Source organism: Terrapene carolina, unplaced genomic scaffold (genome assembly GCF_002925995.2).
Source record: "Terrapene carolina triunguis isolate 2854851 unplaced genomic scaffold, T_m_triunguis-2.0 Scaffold132, whole genome shotgun sequence".
In the NCBI taxonomy this organism is placed as follows: domain Eukaryota; kingdom Metazoa; phylum Chordata; order Testudines; family Emydidae; genus Terrapene; species Terrapene triunguis.
The window spans coordinates 10,397,417-10,419,740 of NW_020664483.1; the positions used below are offsets into that span (position 1 = coordinate 10,397,417).

At 42.9% G+C, this 22,324-nt stretch overlaps 1 protein-coding gene across 1 annotated transcript in view; it reads left to right on the forward strand.

The window, feature by feature from the left end:
* SPTLC3 (serine palmitoyltransferase long chain base subunit 3) overlaps nucleotides 1–22,324 on the forward strand; it is a 125,174-nt gene that overhangs the window by 92,847 nt on the left and 10,003 nt on the right. Inside the window, exons 8-9 of the mRNA XM_026653225.1 lie at nucleotides 6,582–6,801; nucleotides 7,739–7,865. Coding sequence (XP_026509010.1) covers nucleotides 6,582–6,801; nucleotides 7,739–7,865 — 347 coding nt within the window. The remainder of the gene's footprint in view (nucleotides 1–6,581; nucleotides 6,802–7,738; nucleotides 7,866–22,324) is intronic.

Consider the following 22,324-nt stretch of genomic DNA (forward strand, 5'->3'; position numbering starts at 1 on the left):
CTTTAAAGTATCCTTCTTGGTAAGGTCGTATGCTGGTTTCTTAAATGGGTTTCTAAAGAAATGGAGCATCATTGATAACTATTATATAGAATTAAAATCACTTGGTCAGATCCATAATGCAAGTTAAATTATCTTGATTTACAAGTTTGGCTTGGCATTTTTTTGCATGGATGTAACATTCCACTTTTTTTTTTTTTTTTTTTTAAGATGGCAATATACGACACTGATGAGATCAACATTAAGGGTAAAATTCTGCCTTCATTTTCACTCCTGCAAGCTCACTGGTATGTTAAGGGTATGTGAAAGAGTTATCCTACTCAGCAACACTGCACATGAACCTCGACTTACCAAACTGGCAAAAGTTGAAAAGAACTACTGCGAGCCAGCGTGGTGTTTGGTGTTTCAGAATCATAGCCCACTGAGTTTGCATGGGGATAAGTAAATGCAGAATTTGGCCCACAGCTTATAAAGGACCCAAGCTGGGTGTCAAATAAACAGTGAGAAAACATTTCAGTTTTTTAAAATTTATTTAACATTCAGAAAAGGAAAGCTCAGCACAGGTAAATGTAACTATTAATGAAAGCTGGCTTTTAACTTGGACTAGTTTGAGAGTAAATTTATTCCATATTCAGTCCAAGCTGAGAGAGACCACATGGCCATCAATCCTCAGTACAAAAGCATGAACAAGTTTTGGCAGGGTCCATGGCAGAAATTAAATTGACTTGCTAAATCATGTCTCTATTATCTAAATTCTAGCTAGTGTTTTCCTTGGCTTCTACTGTTTTCAGTTCAGGATCAGTCAATTACTGCATTCTTGCTCAGTTTCTGGTAGATTTGTGCTACCTAGTAACATATTTACTTATGAGTCAGATGGGCCAAGGCCCAAGGCAACAATTGTGGGGCAACATACAATGGTCAAAACCGATGGTTTTTCATCAAACTTTTTTCCATGTTCATTTTAATTTGACGTCGTCATATTTCTCTGATCGCTTGGATACTGTCCAGTGCATTTTCATGTATACTTGAGGTTTTTTTGCGATTCAGTGCCAGTACTCTAGGCAGCCTATTAGGGCAATTTTTTATATCCTGCTATTAGGTGATTGCCAGCCCCTTCGTCCAAAGGGGTAACATTTTACGTCACTGGCCAGAGACCAACAAAAAGGGGTTAATCAATCAATGGCTGCTTCCTAACATTTCAAAACACTGTAATTTATTTGACTTTTTAAACTGTTGCTGTAAACCACAAACTAGAGAAGTCTGTGTCAAGTCTCCTAAATGCCGCACTGTGACAAAGTTTACCAAAGAAAATAATGCTAAAAGCAAAGATTAAGATTTAATGTGTGTATTTTGGAAGATCAAGATCAACACGAATACACTGTGTGTATCTAGTTGTATATCAGATGAGAGGAAAGGAGTTTAAAGACCCATGACAGACATGATCAAGGGGCCAAAGGGATTAACTTATAAGGAAAGATTTATATGTAATCTGAGCAATGACTGAAGAAAGGGATATGATAAGTCTTCAAATACTGGAAGGGTTAGAGTAAATCTGCAGAGAATGGAAGGGTATTACACGCTGGCATATCTAGGAGTTGTGTGATGAAATTAAGAAGGGGAAATGGCTGTCTGAATATCAGTAAAATCAATCTTCTTGACAGTGCAATGAATAAGGCTATGGAAAAGGCCTCAGTCTACTGAGAAAAATGATAGAAGCCCAGTTGCCTGAGAATTCTAAAATGAAACTGGATAAAATGCTGTCAGTGTGCTGTATAGAGTAAACCTGCATTGCCAGACAGAGAAGATTTAGTTGACCTACGGTGATATGTCTCTTCCATCTCCCAGTCTCCAAAGCTCATGGAAGCCAATGGAAAGAATCCCATTAACTATGATGGGATTTGAATCAGGACCTAAACTCAGTGATTCAGAAACTACATAATTTGTGTCCTGTACAAACCTTGCCAGGGGACCTCTTTCCAACACTTTTGTCTCGTGGCCTCGTTAAAACTTGATTGGCATTGTAGAGCAACTGGGACGTAATCATGTTGTGACCAAGTTATGCAGCAGAGCTAAAACCTTGTATGTAACCGACGCTTCAGCCCTGGCCCAGAACGCAGTTAAGATCCTGTCTGCAGTACAGATCAGAACTGTTGTAACTAGGTCAGGGGACATCAGTGTTGTGAACAGGTCACGGTCATTTTTGTGCGGGAGGCTGGCCCTACGATGCACTGCAGAGCGAACAGCGGAGGGCTGCAGACAGAGTACTGTGTGAGGGAAAACAGCTTCAGAAGTTATAGGCCGAAAGGGCCATACAAAACTCCACCAGGCCAGGTCTGAACTCTGACAAATTGGGCTGGGTTTGAGGCACTAAGGGTATGTCTATACTTACCCACTGGTTCGGCGGCCAGCAATCGATCTTCTGGGATTGATTTATCGCGTCTTATCTAGACGCGATAAATCGATCCCGGAAGTGCTCGCCGTCGACGCCGGTAATCCTGCTCTGCGAGAGGAGTAGGCGGAGTCGACGGGGGAGCCTGCCTGCCGCGTGTGGACCCGCGGTAAGTACTTTTACGTTCAAACTAAGGTACTTCGACTTCAGCTACGTTATTCACGTAGCTGAAGTTGCGTATCTTAGTTCGAACTGGGGGCTTAGTGTGGACCAGGCCTAAAACAGCAATGTTGGACTTCTGTACCCAATCCTGTTTCCCTGACAGTGACAGCATGCACTCATTGTTCAGCTTCGTAGATTAATTTGGGGCCAGATTCTGGTGGGAACGCCCAAGAGGGAGGCAGGAAACTGGGGTGCACAGATTGCTTCCCCAACTACATTGCGCAGCCGAAGTGAGGGCCTCTGTCACTGCTGCAGTCCCTGTGCTCTCCTGAGGCACACACTGCCCCAAAAGGAACAGGAAGGAAGCAGAATCAAGGCCTCACCCACTTCCTCCGCATTACCTCACAGAGGAAAAGACCAGTTGAGTGAGGAGGAGTAGTCTGCGCCATCCTAAACGAATAGTGTAATCTGCACATGCCCCATGCACGCTGGGCCCATGGGCACAATTAGGGTTACCATACGTCCGGATTTTCCCGGACATGTCCAGCTTTTTGGGCCTCAAATCCCCGTCCGGGTGGAAATCCCAAAAAGCCGGACATGTCCAGGAAAATAGGGAGGGAGGGGTCGTGGGACCTGGGTCCCGGCCGGAGCCGCTGGGGCCGGCGGTGCTCGGACGGGGGCTGGCGGTGCTCGGATGGGGGACCGGGCCACTGGGGCTGGCGGTGCTCGGACGGGGGACGGGGCCGCTGGGGCTGCTGGGGCCAGGGCGTGCCGGAGCCCCTTGGCCGGGGGCCGGGGCTGCTGGGGCTGCCGGGGCCAGGGCAGGCCGGAGCCGCTCGGCCGGAACCAGGGCCAGCGCCCCAGGGCCCGAGCCGAGCCTGGACCGGCCGGCCGCCGGAGGGAGCCGCTCGGTCGGGGGGGTCGGACTGGGCCGCGCCCCGGCCTCGGCCCCAGCCCCAGCCCCAGCCCACCTGCTGCCTCCCTGTTTCCGGCTTCCCACGAACATTTGATTCACGGGAAGCAGGGGAGGGGGAGGAGCAGAGGGGCAGAGCGTTCAGGGGAGGGGGCAGAGTTGGGGCGGGAACTTTGGGGAAGGGGCAGGGCTGGGGCGGGGAAGGGGCGGAGTTGGGGCGGGGCCAGGGCCCCGTGGAGTATCCTCCTTTTTTTAAATTAAAATATGGTAACCCTAGGCACAATCCCTCCCTGAATTGCTCAGTGGATGGCACAGCTTAATGCTACTGCTCAGTCAGGCCACAATGACACAACTTAACCCCCTCCCCACTCCAAAAAGATGTTAAGGCTCCCTCCTTTCAGACTTCCAGAGCTGTGAAATGCCCTGAGCGTTTTGTAAGAATGACACTACCAAAATGAAACAAACAGATACATTACATTTCATTTCATTTCAGCTCTAGGGCCCTGGTTTAACTCCAGCCCGGGGTAATATTTACTGGAAGTTTTACCTTCCATAAGGGCTGCTCGGTGGCCTATGTTAAATGAGTTTGGTCTCAGTCTAGTTCTAAGTAGAGAGGTGTCCCCATTGCAAGCCTTCTTCCGCAATCACCAAAGGTCAGCAGAGAGGCCAAGGACAGAATGGGCACAGAAACCAAACTGGTCTCTTGTCTCTAGAGCTGGTCCCAAGGGAGGGTTGAGGCTCATTAGCAGGGCAGCATGCAGGGAAACCTGCAGTAAAGCTGCCTGTGTTCTGGCCATTCTGTGGAAGAACTGGGCCTTTCGTTGTTCTGGTGGCCTCTGGCCACCATCCCAGGATTTAAATAAGCCAGCATCTTTCAAGAACACTAATAGGTTCTTTGTTTCACTAACTTATTTAGACTAAAAACAATTAACTCCTACTTACATCATTAGGTCATACTGTATGAAAACAATTTCATCAAATTATCTTCACATTTAAAATCTCCTGGCAGTCATATATCAGGAGAGGGAATTTAACTAAGCTCTCTGTATTCCAGGATTGAGCAATCACATGATTTTGCTGTAGAATTGCGCAGTGGATTTTCTACTCTTAAATTTAGATTTTAGCCCTTATAGCTGTGAAAATAAACTTCCAAATGTAAACAAATGCAGAGTGTCTTCCTGAGTCTGCAGACTCCCTGAAACAATAACTTAGACAGTGGTGTAATTTTCCCGCATAGATCAACACGGGCTATGTGAAAATACTATTACATTGCTGAATGTTTTAGCTGCAACATGGAAGTATTGCAAAGTCCATTGTATTATTATTGTGTATTGGCTGTAGTGCCGGGTATTGGGAGAGGGACAGTGGGATGGCTTCTCATTGTCAAGAGCTAACGAGATTTAGGGAGCACAGGTTCAAGCCTTCCCAAAACTTTCAAGTTACCTACAACCCTGCCCATGAGAGTGAGTGAAAGAAAAGAGGCCAAAATCGTGAAAAGCCTCCCCGTGCCAAAAGCCTGTTGTCCCCTACTTGACTGCCAAACCTCCCCTACTTGACTGCCAAACTTTCTCCCTTATAACTTGTACAATGCAGCTACATGTTGCAAATACTAAAATCTGTGAGGGCAGCATAAAACAGTTTGAAACTGATACCGAGATAAATAACGCCGGGAGGCCATACTGACTGTATTACTCATTTGCACATTTAATTCGGGAACAGGCTCCATTTTTCAATTTAGCTGGAGCTGCCTCAAGATTTCCAATTTGACCCACCTGAGCAGGGGGCCTCCCCACAGAATGTAGGTTTTGCTTGGCACACAGCACCTTGGTTTTGGTATGAAATATGTTAGCACTTTCAGATGTTTTTTCCCTCACCACAGCTAGTGCAAGAGAACAAGTTTAACTCACTGTAAAAATAAACTATTGAATACATCTGAAGGTATCTGCTGATAAGCTTCCTTAGTAATCTCACCCAGGTTGTCAAGGCATAATAGTGTCCACAGCAAAGGTACGGATAACTAAACTGCCTTGCATTAAAGTGGATTTCTAATTTATTTCCTGGGGAGTTCATCTTACAGGCTAATTCCTGCTGTTCACCTACCCTATTGAGGTAACTACCGAGAGTGCACTGGGTTTCTTTTCCTTTTTTCCCTAGGAGTGTCAAGATGCTGTTAATGCATCAGTGCAGCATATTGAATTCTGCTCTTGTACTAAGGAGAAAAAAACATAAAATATTAAGAATCTTTTCCTGTACAGTGCTAGATCGTATGTGGCATCCCCTGAAAGAGAGAGGCTAGGAGCGAAGGAGTCAAAGATCACTTTAAGTCACCTTTGTACCTCCCAGATTGTTCCTCCTCCAAGAGCCAAGTCTGCCCTAAATTAGGGAGCCTCCCCACATGTGCCTGTGGGCTGCTCTGAAGCTCATCTATATAAATCTTTCTGCCCCTGGCTCCCACCTGTGCTACCCTAGACTTCTCCTGCACTGGGGGAATTCTGCCTGGATCTGTTGCCTTTACAACCTGTAAATGTTGTCAGAGTGGGGGCATATGGACATAAGTGGGGGGCCAGAGTTGCAAATACCTTCTAATTGTGGGGGGGTTGTAATGAATTATATACACTAATCTGGATAAAGTCCAGCATGTCATTTGAACCCTTCCCTTCTCTTCTCTTTTCTGCATGCAGACGTAGGGCTGATAATACGGGAGGGATAGCTCAGTGGTTTGAGCATTGGCCTGCTAAACTCAGGGTTGTGAGTTCAATCCTTGAGGGGGCCATTTAGGGATATGGGGCAAAAATCTAATTGGGGATTGGTCCTGCTTTGAGCAGCGGGTTGGACTAGATGATCTCCTGAGGTCCCTTCCGACCCTGATATTCTATTTAAAAAAAAAAAAAATTTGCAAAAAGACCAAGGAAGTCACTGGGACTGCTCATGTGAGTGACTGCCTGCTCAGCAATGGGCATTAAGACTTCCCAGTTTTTCTTTGAGCTACGAATTTGGTTTGAGCTTTAAAGAGGCCTTTTTTGGTATCAGGTAACCCTGCCGTCCAGAATGTGTACCATAGTGCTAACATTTAAAGAGAGATGGGGATTAAAAGATTCATTAGCAATTCTCGTTCTCTAGCATGGAAGGTTCCATTGTGCGCCTGCCAGAGATAGTCGCCTTGAAGAAGAGATACAAAGCCTACCTCTACTTGGATGAAGCTCACAGCATTGGTGCTGTGGGACCCACCGGCCGGGGAGTCGTGGAATATTTTGGAATGGACCCTGAAGATGTCGATGTATTGATGGGTACCTTCACCAAAAGCTTTGGAGCAGCTGGAGGATACATAGCAGGCAAGAAGGTAAATAGAAAACTTCTAGTCTCTGTTTGACACCAAAACAAATGGCATCCTATCTGTGCATGGCATATATAGCTGCCTTTCCATATAATCTGCCACATAGTAGTGCTATTATAGAGAATGCACCGCTCCTGTTTGGATCCCAAATGAATGATTGAACTGTTCAGCTATTCTGTTTGTTGGAATGGGTAAAATATTCAGTTTTCTTATTTTTGTTTGATATTCATATTAGGTAATTTGCTGGGCTATTGGTACTTTTGTCCCAAACCTGGGTGGAGGGCTTTACAAATAATGCTGCTGTTCTTTGTCTTGGGGATATTCAGCCAGCTCTGTGCTTGACTAGATATACTTCGATGTACAGATTTGCATGCCCAGTTTGGGATTACGCTGGTATAACTATACCTGTAAACTATATCAGTACAACTGGTAAAACTTTCCTGTGTACACAAGGCCTTAAACCTTTATGTCCTGTAACTAGGCCCCCTACTTATGACTTTTTCTAGTTTGTATAAAGTCCTTTGGCTCAGGTAAGTGGCAGGGGAGGCGTCCCTGCAGCATCAGGGCCTAAGAATTGCATTCAGAGCCACTAGCACAAATCCCCATGCCCACATAGAGTCCCATCCAAGTCTGTAGTGCTCTGCACAGGTGTGTAGGGGTTCAGGCAGGTGGTGGATCCAATTGCATGATTGGGGCCTGTTTTCATTTTAAGCTTATGCAGAAGCATGTGTCAAGGACTAAGGAGTATGTTAAAGTGGGGAGCACGTGGCAATGGGGAGTTGCCATGGATTTTTAATAATAATTAAGAAAATAAATCAGTCATGAAATGTCTCAGTCAAATATCCTTGATCTCCGTATGTCCTCACCTGTATCAGTAGTTGGGAAGGCGTTCTGCTCTCCTGACAATTCAAAGTGAATTCAAATTTTGTTTCACTTGTTTAAGGAACTTGTGGATTTTTTACGAACTCACTCGCACAGTGCTATTTATGCCACATCTATGTGTCCACCTGTAGCAGAGCAGATCATTCGGTCGATGAAATGTGTCATGGGACTAGACGGAACAACACAAGGTAAGACCCCTTTTATTAACTACACACATTTTATTTAGAATCTTAGCATTTACTGACAAGGAGCAAAAAATACCTTCCAACAACAAAGGTCCCAAAGGCAGTAGGAAAGTATGGTAAAAAATGCAGTGTAAATGCAGTCATTCACATTGTACTGTCTATCATATCCATCCTGGCATGCCCCTGGGTGTTTTTAATCAAACTTCTACATACTTATGCACAGTTTTATCAATGATCTCAGAGTACACTGGAAGCCATTATCAAACTAAGCTTCACAACACTCCTGCAAGAAGATGTCTGTTTTGCTGTTGGGTAAACTGAGGCACGCAGTGGTTAGGTAGGGTGACTAGATGTCCCGATGTTAGAGGGACAGTCCCGATTTTTGGGTCTTTTTCTTATATAGGCTCCTATTACCCCCCACCCCGTCCTGATTTTTCACATTTGCTGTCTGGTCACCCTATGGTTAGGTGATTTGTTTGAGGTCACAGAGCAAGACAGTGGCAGAGATGGAAGTGCCCCTCTGGAGTCCTTGCTCTCAAGTGCCTTTTCTAGCCACTAGACCACATAGCTTCCCAAAAACGTATATGAAAAGGATGTAAACTCTTTAAATCTTATGATTGACTTCACAGCATGAGTTCAGAGTTAAAGCTGAGGATCTCTCATTAATCATCTTGTGGGGCTTTAGATATTGCAATAAAAATACTACTTAGAGACCATTCCTGGAGTTTCAGACTCAGCCTTGTCTCAATAGAGGGGTTGCTGCATGAGGTTCTTGATGAATGTAAACGTTTGAAACAGCAAACAGTTGAAAGCATGCCATAGAGTTTCTACCCAGGTGTGACACTGTACATGATGGTACTACTAAAATTATGACATTAATTTCACACTTCAATTTGTAACTAGACTGCAGTGTCCTGAAGTTACATTTGTTTTCAAACGTGCTTTGTCCCCAAGTTCTGGAGAAACTGCAATAAAGATGTGTTGATGTCATTTATGGAGGATAAGTCTTATTTGTATTCCTTCTGTGATAGGGGATCTACTTTAATGTAGCCAAGGATCAGAGTCTCTGTATAATGTACACTATATAAACTATAGAACAACTGTGTTATGTAAAAAGCAACGAAGAGTCCTGTGGCATCTTAAAGACTAACAGATGTATTGGAGCATAAGCTTTCGTGGGATGCATGTAATGGAAATTTCCAGAGGCAGGTATAAATATGCAGGCAAGAATCAGTCTGGAGATAATGAGGTTAGTTCAATCAGGGAGGATGAGGCCCTCTTCTAGCAGTTGAGGTGTGAACACCAAGGGAGGAGAAACTGCTTTTGTAGTTGGCTAGCCATTCACAGTCTTTGTTTAATCCTGAGCTGATGGTGTCAAATTTGCAAATGATCTGAAGCTCAGCAGTTTCTCTTTGGAGTCTGGTCCTGAAGTTTTTTTGCTGTAAGATGGCTACCTTTACATCTGCTATTGTGTGGCCAGGGAGGTTGAAGTGTTCTCCTACAGGTGTTATGTAACTATCTGCTACTACTGCAGTATGTTACTGACATATATCCAAGCTCCTAGGACTTACATTTATCCTAACCCCGGGGTAATAGCTGATGTACCAATGCATTTTAATTTTCTGGAGGTGTTTAGGGAGAATGATGTGGATTTTGCAATTTTATGTATAACATACACTTGAAGAGCCAGATTGTGTCTTGAACAGCAGCTCATTTATACTGGTTCAGCAGCATAAAGAAGGTAGAATCTTCTTGTAGTAGGGGTCCCTGCCCAGAGAAGAGCTACTCAATGACTTCCTGGTGGCCCTCCCTCATAGTCCTGGGCTGGGGGGCAAGCAGGGGATGGAGAGTGATGGAGGCATGGCCACATCAGACTGCACTCCAACTATTTTGTACTGATGCAATGGCCCATAGAGCACTGTTGCAAACCAGCCTGGGGCTACTTAGATTTTCACCAGGGGCCAATGGGTCCTCTGGTCCAGGCCAGCATTTGCAAGGTGCCAGTGCATATAAGGAGGAATGGAGAATCTGGCCCAAAATACCAAAATTCACTTCAGTGCACTAGCAAAAATTAAGGTTACTTGGAATCTAGAAACATTCCATTGTGATGCCTGCAGGCTGGGGAAACGATATTTTAGTCATTTAGGCAAATAATCCAAACTGGATTAAGGAAGTTGTTGTTATACTCTCCAATTTGAAAGGTAAGGGTTGGGGACAGTAAAATCTATGTAGCATCTGATATAAGAGACTCACTCTGATGTACTCCTTGTATTTTGCCTCCTGTACATTCAAATGGTCCTGATACATTATATAATCCTCTGAATCAGTTTTATAAAAATGCTCACCAACAGAGGGCAATATTGTACTAACCCTTTTCAAGAGTTATATCTTTAGGGCCTAAGACACATGGTATGTAAAGCATTATATCTGTAGAGCATTTCTAATCTCAGCCTTTCAGAGCTGCTTACAAATGGCTTTGGGGTAACATGATTCTGTGTACAGTGTAGGGCACTCTGATAGGAGATCTGGGTTCAAGAGAGGGCCTTTAAAGCTGTCCACCCCTAGGTGATTTGGAGGATTAGAGTTTCAGAAAAAGTTCTGTGAGCAGCAATGTAGTTTAGTGACACAATGTATTTTTACATGAACTGAGTGGCTTCGCTTATCTGTTAGCTCTGGCAATTTATTTTAATTTGCCTTGTAAAATTGAATACAAATGTATTGAGCATCAGGTCATCAGGCTTTGATGCTGCTTTGGCATCAGGAACAGAGATTGTGGCTCAGAATGTAAAAAGAAAGAGAGAGAGAGAGAGCGTGCTGTGGCTGAATCTTCCTAGATGTTTGCTTAGCACCTAGCACAGCAGGGCCCTGATCTTGGCTGGGGCCCTTGTGCACTAATATAATATAAAATAGCAGCTGTTAACTTTTGAATTATCCTTGTGGGGCAACATGCCACATGATGGGAAAGTCTCAACTCAGACAAGATGGCATCCCTAAATCCCAAAATGGAAGACACCATCGACATATGGAGTTTATCTCTCCCGTGCAGAAGGTTAAGTAATCCACCTCTATGCACACGTTTCTCTTCCCAACCCCAAATTAAGGACCACACAGAAAACTCTGTGAAGAATGGGGTCTTCATGAGGAATGGGTAAAGGTGGGTATGGGTATTCCAAGAGCCCTATGACAATTACCCAGGAAAGATAACATGGCTGCAGGCCATATTACCTTTTTCACAGACTCCTCTGTACTGGGGAAGCCTCCATTTCAGGGTAGGTCCCAGTGGCAGAGGAGGCCCCAGTAGGCAAGTTTCAATGAGTTGTGTGTTACCATGGAATGGAGATGAGTCTGGAACCCCAGAGCCAGTGAGGAGGGATGGCCTCTCCCTGAGGGTCTGCTGGATTGTGAAAATAGAATTCATTGCATGGGAGTAAAGCTGCTCCCATTCCCCACAGAATGGTTTGGGGGACTCTCTAGAAGGAGAGCCCCACAAAGTGTTTCCCCTCCGACAGATATTCCTGTAGGTGGAGAGGTGCTGACTCTCAGATCTCTAGGAAAACTGCCAGCACATGTATTAAGTATTTTGAAAAGGAAAGAAAATACAACTTGGTGAGTTATTCCATGTTAACTTAACAAAGAGAGAGACAGTGAAATACCTTGGTGGCAAATGAGTAAATTTGTCCCGTTCTTACAGTTGTCTTCATCACTGGATCCTAGAATGATAGATGTACAGAAATCAGACAGGGTAAGACCTATTTGATCATTTAGTGACTAGTCAGTCCCTTACAACTTCCAGGTTATTCCCTGTAGTATATTTTCTAGTGCTTTGCTCAGTTTTGTTTTACATTTCCCAAGTTAGTTATAGGGCTTCCACCCTGCCTTCCATTAGTTGTTAAAGTAACTCTGCCTTGATCTGGTAAACATCTGACTTGGAGTAGAGCAAGAGACATGTGCTTACACATTCGATGTAATCAAAGCCCAGAAATGCAGCCAGTGTTTGTGTTTACCTTCTCGTGTATCAAAATGATGGATTTGCTGTTGTTTTTTCTGCAGTTATTTTGCTTTAGCAGATTATGCTTGGTTGAAAAAGAAAACAAGGTTTGAATTCCCAAGATCTAATTAATGGATGCATGACTGGAGGATATGAGTAGATACATGTGTGCACTAGTGGTGATGAAGTGGGTTCTAGCCCATGAAATCTTATGCCAAATAAAGTTGTTAGTCTCTAAGGTGCCACAAGGACTCCTCATTTTTATATATAAAATATATATAAATAATTAAAGGCATTGCGGGTATTGATATCTGCAGTCAGTGTTGCCCAACAGTTTCCATGATAAGCCCCTGTTTTCAGTTCCTTATAACTTTGCCAAACTTCAACCTTTCAGACTGAAATTTTCCATGGATGCCAGGTGTCTGCCTATGGCCAAATTTATTTTTTTATTTATTTATTTCAACAAAAAAAGTTCTGTTGTTTCTCTCAATAAAGTTAGGGAAACGTAAGAATATTTAACATGGGCAAAACAATGTATAGATGTTTCATTGAGTAGCTCTAACACTTCCATGCTTTGAAACTTGACACAAGGTCATCCTGATGTCAAGGTTGTGCCTTTTGCCATCTTTGTGAAAATCCACCCAAATGTGAGTCTCTGAAACATCTCCATTTCACATGTTCTGTAGAGACTTGTTAGAGTTTGGTGGGAAGGTAGTGGACTGAGATAAGGGGATAGAGTTGGAGGACATTGGGATAAAGGGGAAGACTGGGACTAAGAAGGGGTTGCAGGTTGGGTTGGGAAGGGAAGATCTAAAACTGGGACATGGATATATTGGAGGGGCAGGAGCAGAAGATTTCAGGCTTGGGTGGGACAGGAGTACAGTACGGTATACTCCTCTCAGAACATGGAATAGAACCCAGGAGTCCTGAGTCTCACCATTCCTCTACTGTTAGCAAATAGCTGTGAACCCACTGGCAAAATGTGTTTTACTTTCAGTGGGATGTTCCATTTTATCATTCAAAAACTCCCACATTACGTAACTAAAAAGAGATGCAGGAAATACAAGGTCTCCCCCAAAATTTATCTACAAATGAATACCTGGCACAGAATTTGTGATAGAGTCCTGAAGCCATCAAGCACCATTTCATGATCATTTCACCAATATCTCTTGACTATCTTATGTACACTAGATGGCCTGTAACAGTTTTACAGAATCCATGAGTACATTACTGCATACCCTTCATTCTTCCTTGTTTTCTCCTGTTCACTGAGCAAATCGAACCAGGAAATGCCAGGCTCACTCTAATTAATGGTCCATGTAGTTAAGTATTCTGCCTCCACAATGGCCTGTGCCAGAGGATTCAGAAAATGGTGAAAAATTCCATAATGCCTCTAGCCATTTGTTCAGTATTAGAGCAAACCTCTCCCTGAGTCGATATGTCAGTTCAGGCACTAAAGCTTGAGGACTCATAGCATTTGCAATGTTTATCCTAGATAGAGTAACTGCAAATGTTCCATTGTAGTTCATATAATACAATTGTTAATAGAATACAAGTGTCTAATCCCTGTATGAACCTTTCACAGCTGTAACTATATTCCTCACTAATACCATGCAGCAGTGAGTTCTATAGGATAGTTCGCGGTGGTTTTTGTTTGTTTGTTTGTTTGTTTTTTTAAGTCCTTTTAAACTTGCATTGCCTTTTAATCTCAAATATACCCTTCTTCATTCATATGGGATATGGTAAGCAGAAGTTCCCATGACATTCACTTTATAGTTTGGATTCTATATATATTCTTTATACCTTCTCTTCATGGCTTCTCATTACACCGCTGGAGATACCTCGGGAAACTCAACAGCTGCCATAGCAGTTTTAGCCCCTAGATGAGCCTGCACTTGGCTCAGAATACTTGGACTTTGTCTGATTTTTAATGATCGCTTATACTATGTGTACTTGCCTGTAAGGCACTGACAGAGCTTCTCGATTAGGATTAGGCCTGAGAAAGCCATGCTAGCCCCTTCCAGCTGTGACCTTGGACCTTTTCTTCTTATTGAGAATATCACGAGCATATTTTTACACTTAAATTTGATAGGTAACAAAATAGAACCACTGAGTGGACAGATTTAAGACTGCTAACAAACAAAAGCAGTTTCCATACTGACGAAGAATAAAATGTAGTGATGTAACTTGCTAATGAAGCATTTAAAAAGTCATATTTTTTCTATTTAATACGTGGTAATTCATTAACAATAAAGTAGCATTCCTTCCTATATGCTTTTATGGAACTCTGTCAATTTTTAAATATATTCTTAAGAAGCTACTGTCCTCATGCATGTTACAAAACAATACCTGAGATTATTAAAACAGACAGGATATTTTTAAAATGCAAATGACTTTCACTATTTATGGTCTTTGGTTGAAGTTTGTATCACAATTTCTCTCTCTGCTTGGAAATTGAAAATGGGACTAGTAGTTTGTAGTCAGAATTGAGTTCTCATGTACAAGATCAAAGCTGGCATATTTGGATTGCAAAAGCTGCAGGGGAATATGTTTTTGTTTTTTAAAGGTTTATTTTAAAAATTGGCGATGAATCCCTGGAAACATTTACATTTGTCTTGGGTTTTGTAAAAACATAGGACCAGATTTTCAAAAATGCTCAGCACCCACAATTGGCACCAGATTTTCAAAGGAGCTCAGCTCCTGACAGCTGAGCTTCCAGTGCTAAATGGGAGCTGAGCCCTTTTGAAAATCTGGCCTTTCATGTTTTGTAAAACTAAATATGGCTGTCGGTGTCTCTTGTAAAATCTGAGGCCTTAATGCTGCAAGCTGCTCTGTGTGGGCAGGTCCCAGCACCCACTCACAGCAGCTTGCAGGATTGGAGCCATCCATGATGAACTACATTAGTGTCAAATCCCTAAGATTTTCTTCTTGTCTTTTATTATGAGCTGCAATAGCTTCTCTTAGGTCTTGATCCAGCAGAACACTTAAGGATATGCTTAATTTTAAGCCTATGAATATTCTCATTAAATGCAATGAGACTACCCATGTGTGATGTGCTTAAAATGCTTAAGTGCCTGGCTGGATCAGGGCCTTGCATCATAGCCATTTTCTCAGCAGCAGATGATGAGTCAGGTTGGATTCTGCCACCAGTACTCAAGCTGAAGCAGAACAAACCCTGAATGTAATTGTGCTGATTTCAACGGCGCCACCTGCAGAGTAAGGTACTCCTCACCCTATATGTGGGAGAATTGCGTCCATAGAGAACAATGGGCTATTGATTCTAACAAGCAAGGGAACTTGAGTAATAGGCTTATAGAGCAAGACTTTCAAAAGTACTCAACAGTGGCGTAACGCTGCTCCTGTTGAAGTCAGTGGAAGATTTTCTGTTGACATCAGTGGGAATAGAGCAGTGGTGGAGTGAGGTTTTGCCACTGGAGGGCAGGGGGTGGGGTGATGGGTCATTGGTGGTGAGCTGGAGAGCAAACCTGCCCTGCACTCACTTGGCAGAGGCGCTCCCGTCCTGCAGGACTAGACCCAGCTCCCTCCTCCAGGCATTGCAACCTGGGCACTATGCGACCTGGTGCACCATGCTGCAATGCCCAGAGCAGGAAGCTGAGCCTAGTTCCATGGGCCAGGAGCCACCGCTACCGTGTGAGTGTAGGGCGGGCTCACTCTCCATGCCGCAAAAGGCGCCACGCATACACCTAATGGCTGCTAGAGGTGCGGTCACCCCTGCTTCCCCCCATTCATTCCACCACTGGGACAGAGACAGGAGTGGCAGAAGCTCCCTAAAAGTGGAGGGCCACTGGCGCGTGACTGTGGCCCCGCACTGTCCCTTTCCCCCATGCCTCCTCTTTCCCCAAGGCCCTGCCCCCTCACTGCCCCCTCTCCCCAAACTCCCACCCTTGTACCACCCCTTCCCCCGAGGGCTTGTCCCCGCTCTGCCTCTTCCCCCCCCCAAGACCACACACCCCGCTTGCACCTCTCCACGCCCTCTCCCCTGTCACTCACCCTTATAGATGGTAAAAAGTGGGAGGGAATAGCCCTCCCCCTTTTAAAAGTGATGGGGCCATGGCCCCCGCCCCTCCCCCCATTCCGGCGTACCTGGACAGAGGCCAATGCTGGGTGCTTTTGATAATCCCTCGCACAATAATGATCTCCCCTTAGTCTCAAATTAAGCATTAGAGAAAGGGGTTGTGAAAGAGATCCACAGACTAACATGGAAATAAATCTCACAGTTATTCTTATGAAGTCAGATTGTGAACTCCTTTGCACACACTTGTGTGCAATTATTCCCTCCAGTAGTGGTACTGAAGTCAAGGAAATAGGAATTACTCAGCATGAGCAAGGGGTTCGCAATTGGCGTTTCGTAAGCAAAACCTCATTTTTACAATAGGCAATAATACAGCGTTCCATGGCACGTCAGGGTACCTTCTTCATTCTAGAGATAGCAGAGCTTTCCATTCCCCGGCAGTTCCAGAAGAAGCTTGCTGCTGTCGTATTACTCCAATTGGCAGTGGGTAATCAGTCTGAGGAACACAAAAGAGAGACTTGCCTTTCCTAAATGCATTTAGATCCTTGGCATTTCAGTAATACCTAATATGTTACAGATGTAGTGCAATGTGTGCTGGCTGGCTTTCAGCTGAGGGACTGACATGCTTTGTGATTAATCACCTGTGTTTGGTAATAAATATGCACAGCAAGGGCTTGTCCCTCTCTCCCTGTTTTCATGCAAGGTGCTTTTAGTGTACATGATACTGCATTATCAATATTTGTGTGTAAGTGCCTGTACATACCTGGCCAATAAAAAAATCAACAGCATTTTGTACAGTTCCTCCTCTTCTCTGTCCTTTTATTTAAAATTACCATTGCTTTTTCTCTGAAAAGTGTTTTACAGCAATTCACAGTTAAAATTAGAGCAATTCACAGTTAAAATTAGATTGACTCTAGTCCTTAAAGGCTTATTTAGCAGGAGTATTAGTCTAAATCATTTGGTTTATAGATGGTGTTAGTGTAGAAGAAAATCCCTTTGCTTCTCCCTAATCCATAACAAAGTTGTTTTTATACAGAACTGTTATCTTAGAGTTCGTTTCCTTTAGGCACCCTGGTTTTATAATGTTCTATTTGTGATTTAGTGCACATGGAGGTACATATGTGTTACTTCTATAGTGGAACCAGAGAAGGAAAGAAAATCAGTCCATCTGTAACTGTTTAGGGGAGAAGAACAGCTATTGTTTTTCAAATAATTTTGCAGCCTATTAAAGTTTTCATTTTACTATCTAGTTGTTACTAGAGGAAGGCAGGGGAGTAAAGTTCTGTATCTCAGGAACATAGATTGAAGAGACAGTCTGACACTGGTATGTAGAAGTTTGATTGGATGACTAATTATCTAAAAAGTCCCCATGAAAAAACAGCTGGAGAAGATTAAAGCAGGTGAATTTGTGTCTTGCTTAGCCCACTGTATGCTGAGGAAAAGTACAAAGAGCGGGATTATCTTCTCTGGAACAGATTCAGGAAAAATAACCCTCTTTCAGTGAACATACACCTGAGATATAAACATTAAAGGCTACAGGTTGCTTGTTCCTGGTTTCAATATGTTGAGTAAGAATTTCCAAGGTTTAAAAACCTTCATGTGGCGTTCAAAGGTAAAATGTTGTGCAGAAGTTGGACACATCTAAAATCTTTGCTGGTTAAAAGCTTTCAGAAGTGAAAAACAAATGTCTTTGGAAGAGTAAAAGAAACTTTGCTTGAGAGGGATGATAATTTTGCAGTCAGAGGGTAAGATAATTTGCTTGTGTAAATCAGCCTACTTCCATTGAAGTCAATGATTTACGCCAGCTAAGAATCTGGTCCTCGGACAGTTAGGCTATTGAATTCAACACTCACATTGCGGGACTCCAGTGAAAGCAGGTTTGTACCCAGAGAGCTCAACTCTGAGCTGCCTTATGTGCTCACTCAAGACAATGAGAAGGCATTGGGCACCTCCTGTCCCTTTGCACTGATTACCCATATTCCAGGTCACAATGCAGGTGGGGTGGCAACCTTAGGGTGACCAGATATCCCGATTTTATAGGGACAGTCCCGATTTTTGGGTCTTTTTCTTATATAGGCTCCTATTACTCCCCACCCACTGTCCCGATTTTTCACCCTTGCTGTCTGGTCACCCTAAGCGGCCTCCACAGCACCACTGCTCCCCTCCCACATGTGATGGGGAATAAATGGGCAGGGGAATAAAAGAGTAGGCTTTGCCTCCTCAATTCAGCCAGCCGGCAAAGGGAGCCAGCAAGCCTGGGGAAGAAATTGGGGTCAGGTATGTGGGAGGGAAATTAGGCCCTTCAAATGAAAGCCTGTGCTTTACCCAAAGCTCCCCTTACATCTAGTATTAAATAAATAAATTAATGGAGATATCCTATCTCCTAGAACTGGAAGGGACCTTGAAAGGTCATCGAGTCCAGCCCCCTGCCTTCACTAGCAGGACCAAGTACTGATTTTTGCCCCAGATCCCTAAGTGGCCCCCTCAAGGATTGAACTCACAACCCTAGGTTTAGCAGGCCAATGCTCAAACCACTGAGCTATCCCTCCCCTTGAAGAGACTCATAAAACTGAAAACAAAAGGAGCGTTGAAATATAATTGCAAACGAGGTTTTTCTGCTGCACCTACCACTGTAGCATACAAGATAAATAACTGATTATATATGGTAGTAGTGGAGCAGTACTACATCAGATGACAATGTGTATGAGGCAAGTAGGTGGTCTGTAACCAAAAAACTTAACATCAGAAAGGAAAGTGGTGAGGCTTGGTAAAGAAATGGTCACCCACCTGCCCATCCTCTTCCAGTATTCTCTCCCTCAGAGATCACCTTACTATTCAGATTCATCCATTTTCTGATCTTTTTCTAGGCTTTTTCCACCCCCAGCAAAATGGTGTTAACATTCTGAGTCTAATGTTCTGGGATGTCACTGTTTTAAAAGGCATTCCTACATCAGCATTTGAATGTCCTGAATTGAGCCCTGTGGGCATGCTCCAAAGGAGAACACTCCCTCCGCACTTACAAATTGTCTAAGGATGTAGATTTGGGGTGGTTGGATATTCAGTTTTGAGGAGCTTGTCTGAGGCTATTCTACCAACTTATGTCAGTATAGCCACATCACTCTGGGGTGGGATTTTTCCCTTAATAGGGAACGAATATTACCTGCACCTTAAATTGTTACATATTTTTTATTTGTCAGCTCTATGCAATGATCCAATAGTTTTGATAAATATTTAAAAGCCTGGACTTTTGAATGGCTGAGACTCTCTTTCCAGCGTTGTGGTAAATAGCTGACTAGAAAGGAGACATCTTAAACTACATCCCCCAGCAACATCTGCATCTATGAAAACTTTCCCTCATTGAAAAGTCAGTAGTTTCAAATGCGGTGGACTGAGAGTTTAGGTATTAGATTGGGTAGGGTTAAAATACTACAGTTATTTTTAATCTTTAAGACACACACACAGTTCTTTCTATGCATTAAGAGGTACTAATAACATGTTACTAAATGAAGGGAGAACTTTCATTTTGTAGATTTCAGTCAAGCTATTCTGTGGTCCCCCGCCCGAGCCCCTCAATATTTCCTCCTGGGTTTTTTGAGAGCTACTACACCAAAAATACTTTTGGAAATACCACAGACTATTGTTTTTATTACAGACTGGAAAGCTTTGTAGTAGGATGCTTTTGTGTTTCATTTGTTTTCCTTGCTCTGGCACAGCTGTTTTTGTTTTAGCAGCACTGGAGAGATGGTTAAACTATTTGTGGCCTCTACTAACCCAGCAGATTTCTTACACAGAAAGTTTGAAACTGAATGGCAGGAACGGTAACTAACCAGTTGTCTGCGTGGGCAGTTTTGTGCATGGAGTTACAAGTGCAGTGGTTTTATGGGATCTTTTAATTTGTTCAACAAAACACTGATCACTATAGAGCAAGTCCCAGTTTCCCTATAAATTTCCCAGCCAGAAGCTTGTCAGGAGAGTGTCTTGACTAGATGAGATACAAAAGGGATGAAGCAATAGATCTTAGCTAAACCTAGAATTTATTAAGCAGTAGGAAATGATTAGAGGAACAGGGCTTGCATAGGTGTGGTGATACCCACATTAACCAAAAGGGAATAGAATGAAAGATAACAGGTGCTGAGGAGCAGTGTAGTCTGACAATGCAATCTGCTCAGTACCTAGCTAGTAATAGGGGTTAGCACAGTAATCACAGCTGGACCAGGTTGGAGAATGGGGAACCAAGGAACAGCAATACAGTAAGTGGATGGAGTCAGCAGAAAGAAGTAAATAAAAATAGGTATTAAGAGTAAAAACTATTCATGTAGAGTACCAATACTGTACACTTCACAAACAAAAGAGAGAAGTTGAAATATTTTGTATTGGGAGACATGATCAGAATTTCTGAAGCTTTAGTGACATAAGAATAATCTATGGGTTATTGTATTTACTGGGGGGAAATACAAAACAGGTTCACTTGCAGCAATGGAGCAATGGTACTAACCACAAAGAATTCCTAGACTATCTGAATAAAAATTATGGATGAGCCAGAGCTGGATTCACTGTAGAATCTATAGAAACAGAAATGAAGTAATGAAGCATGTGATGTGGACCTCTTACTGGAAACATGGTTGTGCAATCAGGCTGTTAAAGATACGGGAAGCAACAAAATCTGCTAGAAATCTGCTTCCTTGTGATGTAGAAAGGACTGAAAGGTTTTTCAAACATAAGTGATTTTTCACTGCTTCTTTTTTTAACATAAATATTGATTCTCTACTCCCCTGCTTTTGCTGGAGGACTTGAGCAACTGAGAGGGGAAGAGACTTTTAGAGACAAATGAGCTTATCCAGGTTTTATATTATTAAATGTTGTCAACATGGAATGATCATGATAACAGGGCCACATAAGGAATAGGTGAGAGAGAGATTGAGTTTGTTCATTCTAACTCCTGGCAAGGGCTTGGGAGAAGAGCTCTTTTTCTGAAACATTCAGCAATACTACCCTTTTAAGTGATGGCTGAGGAAGTTCACTCCAGTTCTCCAGTCCTCCAATGAGTCCCCCAGCTTCAAGAAGGAAGATTAGGCTTGATATTCCTGCTTTTTTTCTAAGATAAAAAACAAGCAGGAAAGAATACCTTGGAAAATAAAAACGCTTTACATCTTTTTTTATGCCTCATTAAAACCAAAAAGGGTAGAAACCCATTTTTTTATTTTGAAGATCACTTTTAACTTACCACACTCTTCACCATTCTATGGCTCTTTTTCTAACTGCCTCATCTGGCCCAATGACATAAAAGGATACAATTTGACATGACCTCAGCAGGGGACCATGCCAGGAGATAGTACTGCGATGGTACCTTTCAAGAAAAGAGGATTTTATTTTCTTTTTAAAGAGGAAGTTAGATACAGCCTGAAGGGGAAAGTTAGGAAATGAAAATCCATAGAATCCGAATGGAGACTGCTAAAGAATTACCTGATTAGAGTCACAAAGTCTGCATTCCTGAGAACAAAAACAAGGGAAGAATAGGGCAACAGTTGAATGGCAAGAGCCCAACTATGGAAATTCTACTTACGTTGGTGAGCATTTGCTCATGCAGTTAGTCCCAGCGAAACCCATGGGATTGGTCATATGAGTAAATGAACTGGAGTGGCACATAAACTTTGTTCAGGCCTTCTGGACGTGATGAATTGCACCTTCCTGTGAATGGGATACCACAGTTCAGCCCCAGGTTTGTAAAAGTTCATTCGGGCAAAAAAAAGGAATCCTCTTAATAATGCAAATTCAGTCCAAGTGACATTACTACAAGGAAAGACAAAATTGTGATTCTGAGGAAATTTGAAGCACAAAGAGCTAAAGCTGTTGACCCAAACACATTACACATATATGAAGTACATCAGAATTAAGAAGCTAGGATTAGCTAGATATAAAGGAGGAAATAACAAGGAAGCTAAGTGGGATTTTTTTGCATCGGTCTTCACCCCACCAGGAAGACAGGAATGGGGGGGAAATGTCTATTTGTGATTATCCTTCACAGGTAATAAAGATGAAGTACTGTTGGAGATAAAGGTATCAAAAATGAAAAAGCTGATTAGATGGCAATAAATCTCCAGATGGCACTCATCAGAGTTCTAAAGGAACTGAAGGGTAGAACATCTAGGCTACTATTAAAGCAAAGGGCTGGAGGATGGCCAATTATGGTGCCAACTTTTAATAAAAATAGAAAGGGTAAATCCAGGAGTCCTGGGATTTCTTGCTGAGAAAACTGTGTTATATAGAATTTAGGGGAGTATAAATTGATGGGGAGAAATTAGTGTGGCAAAGGTATTCTCTGAAAGCACCCACAAAATAATCGAGCAAGGAACTCATGGAGAGACAAGGTGGGTGACGTAATTTCTTTTATTTGTTTGTTTGTTTGTTTATTTATTTTTACCTCATCCACCTTGTCTTTCT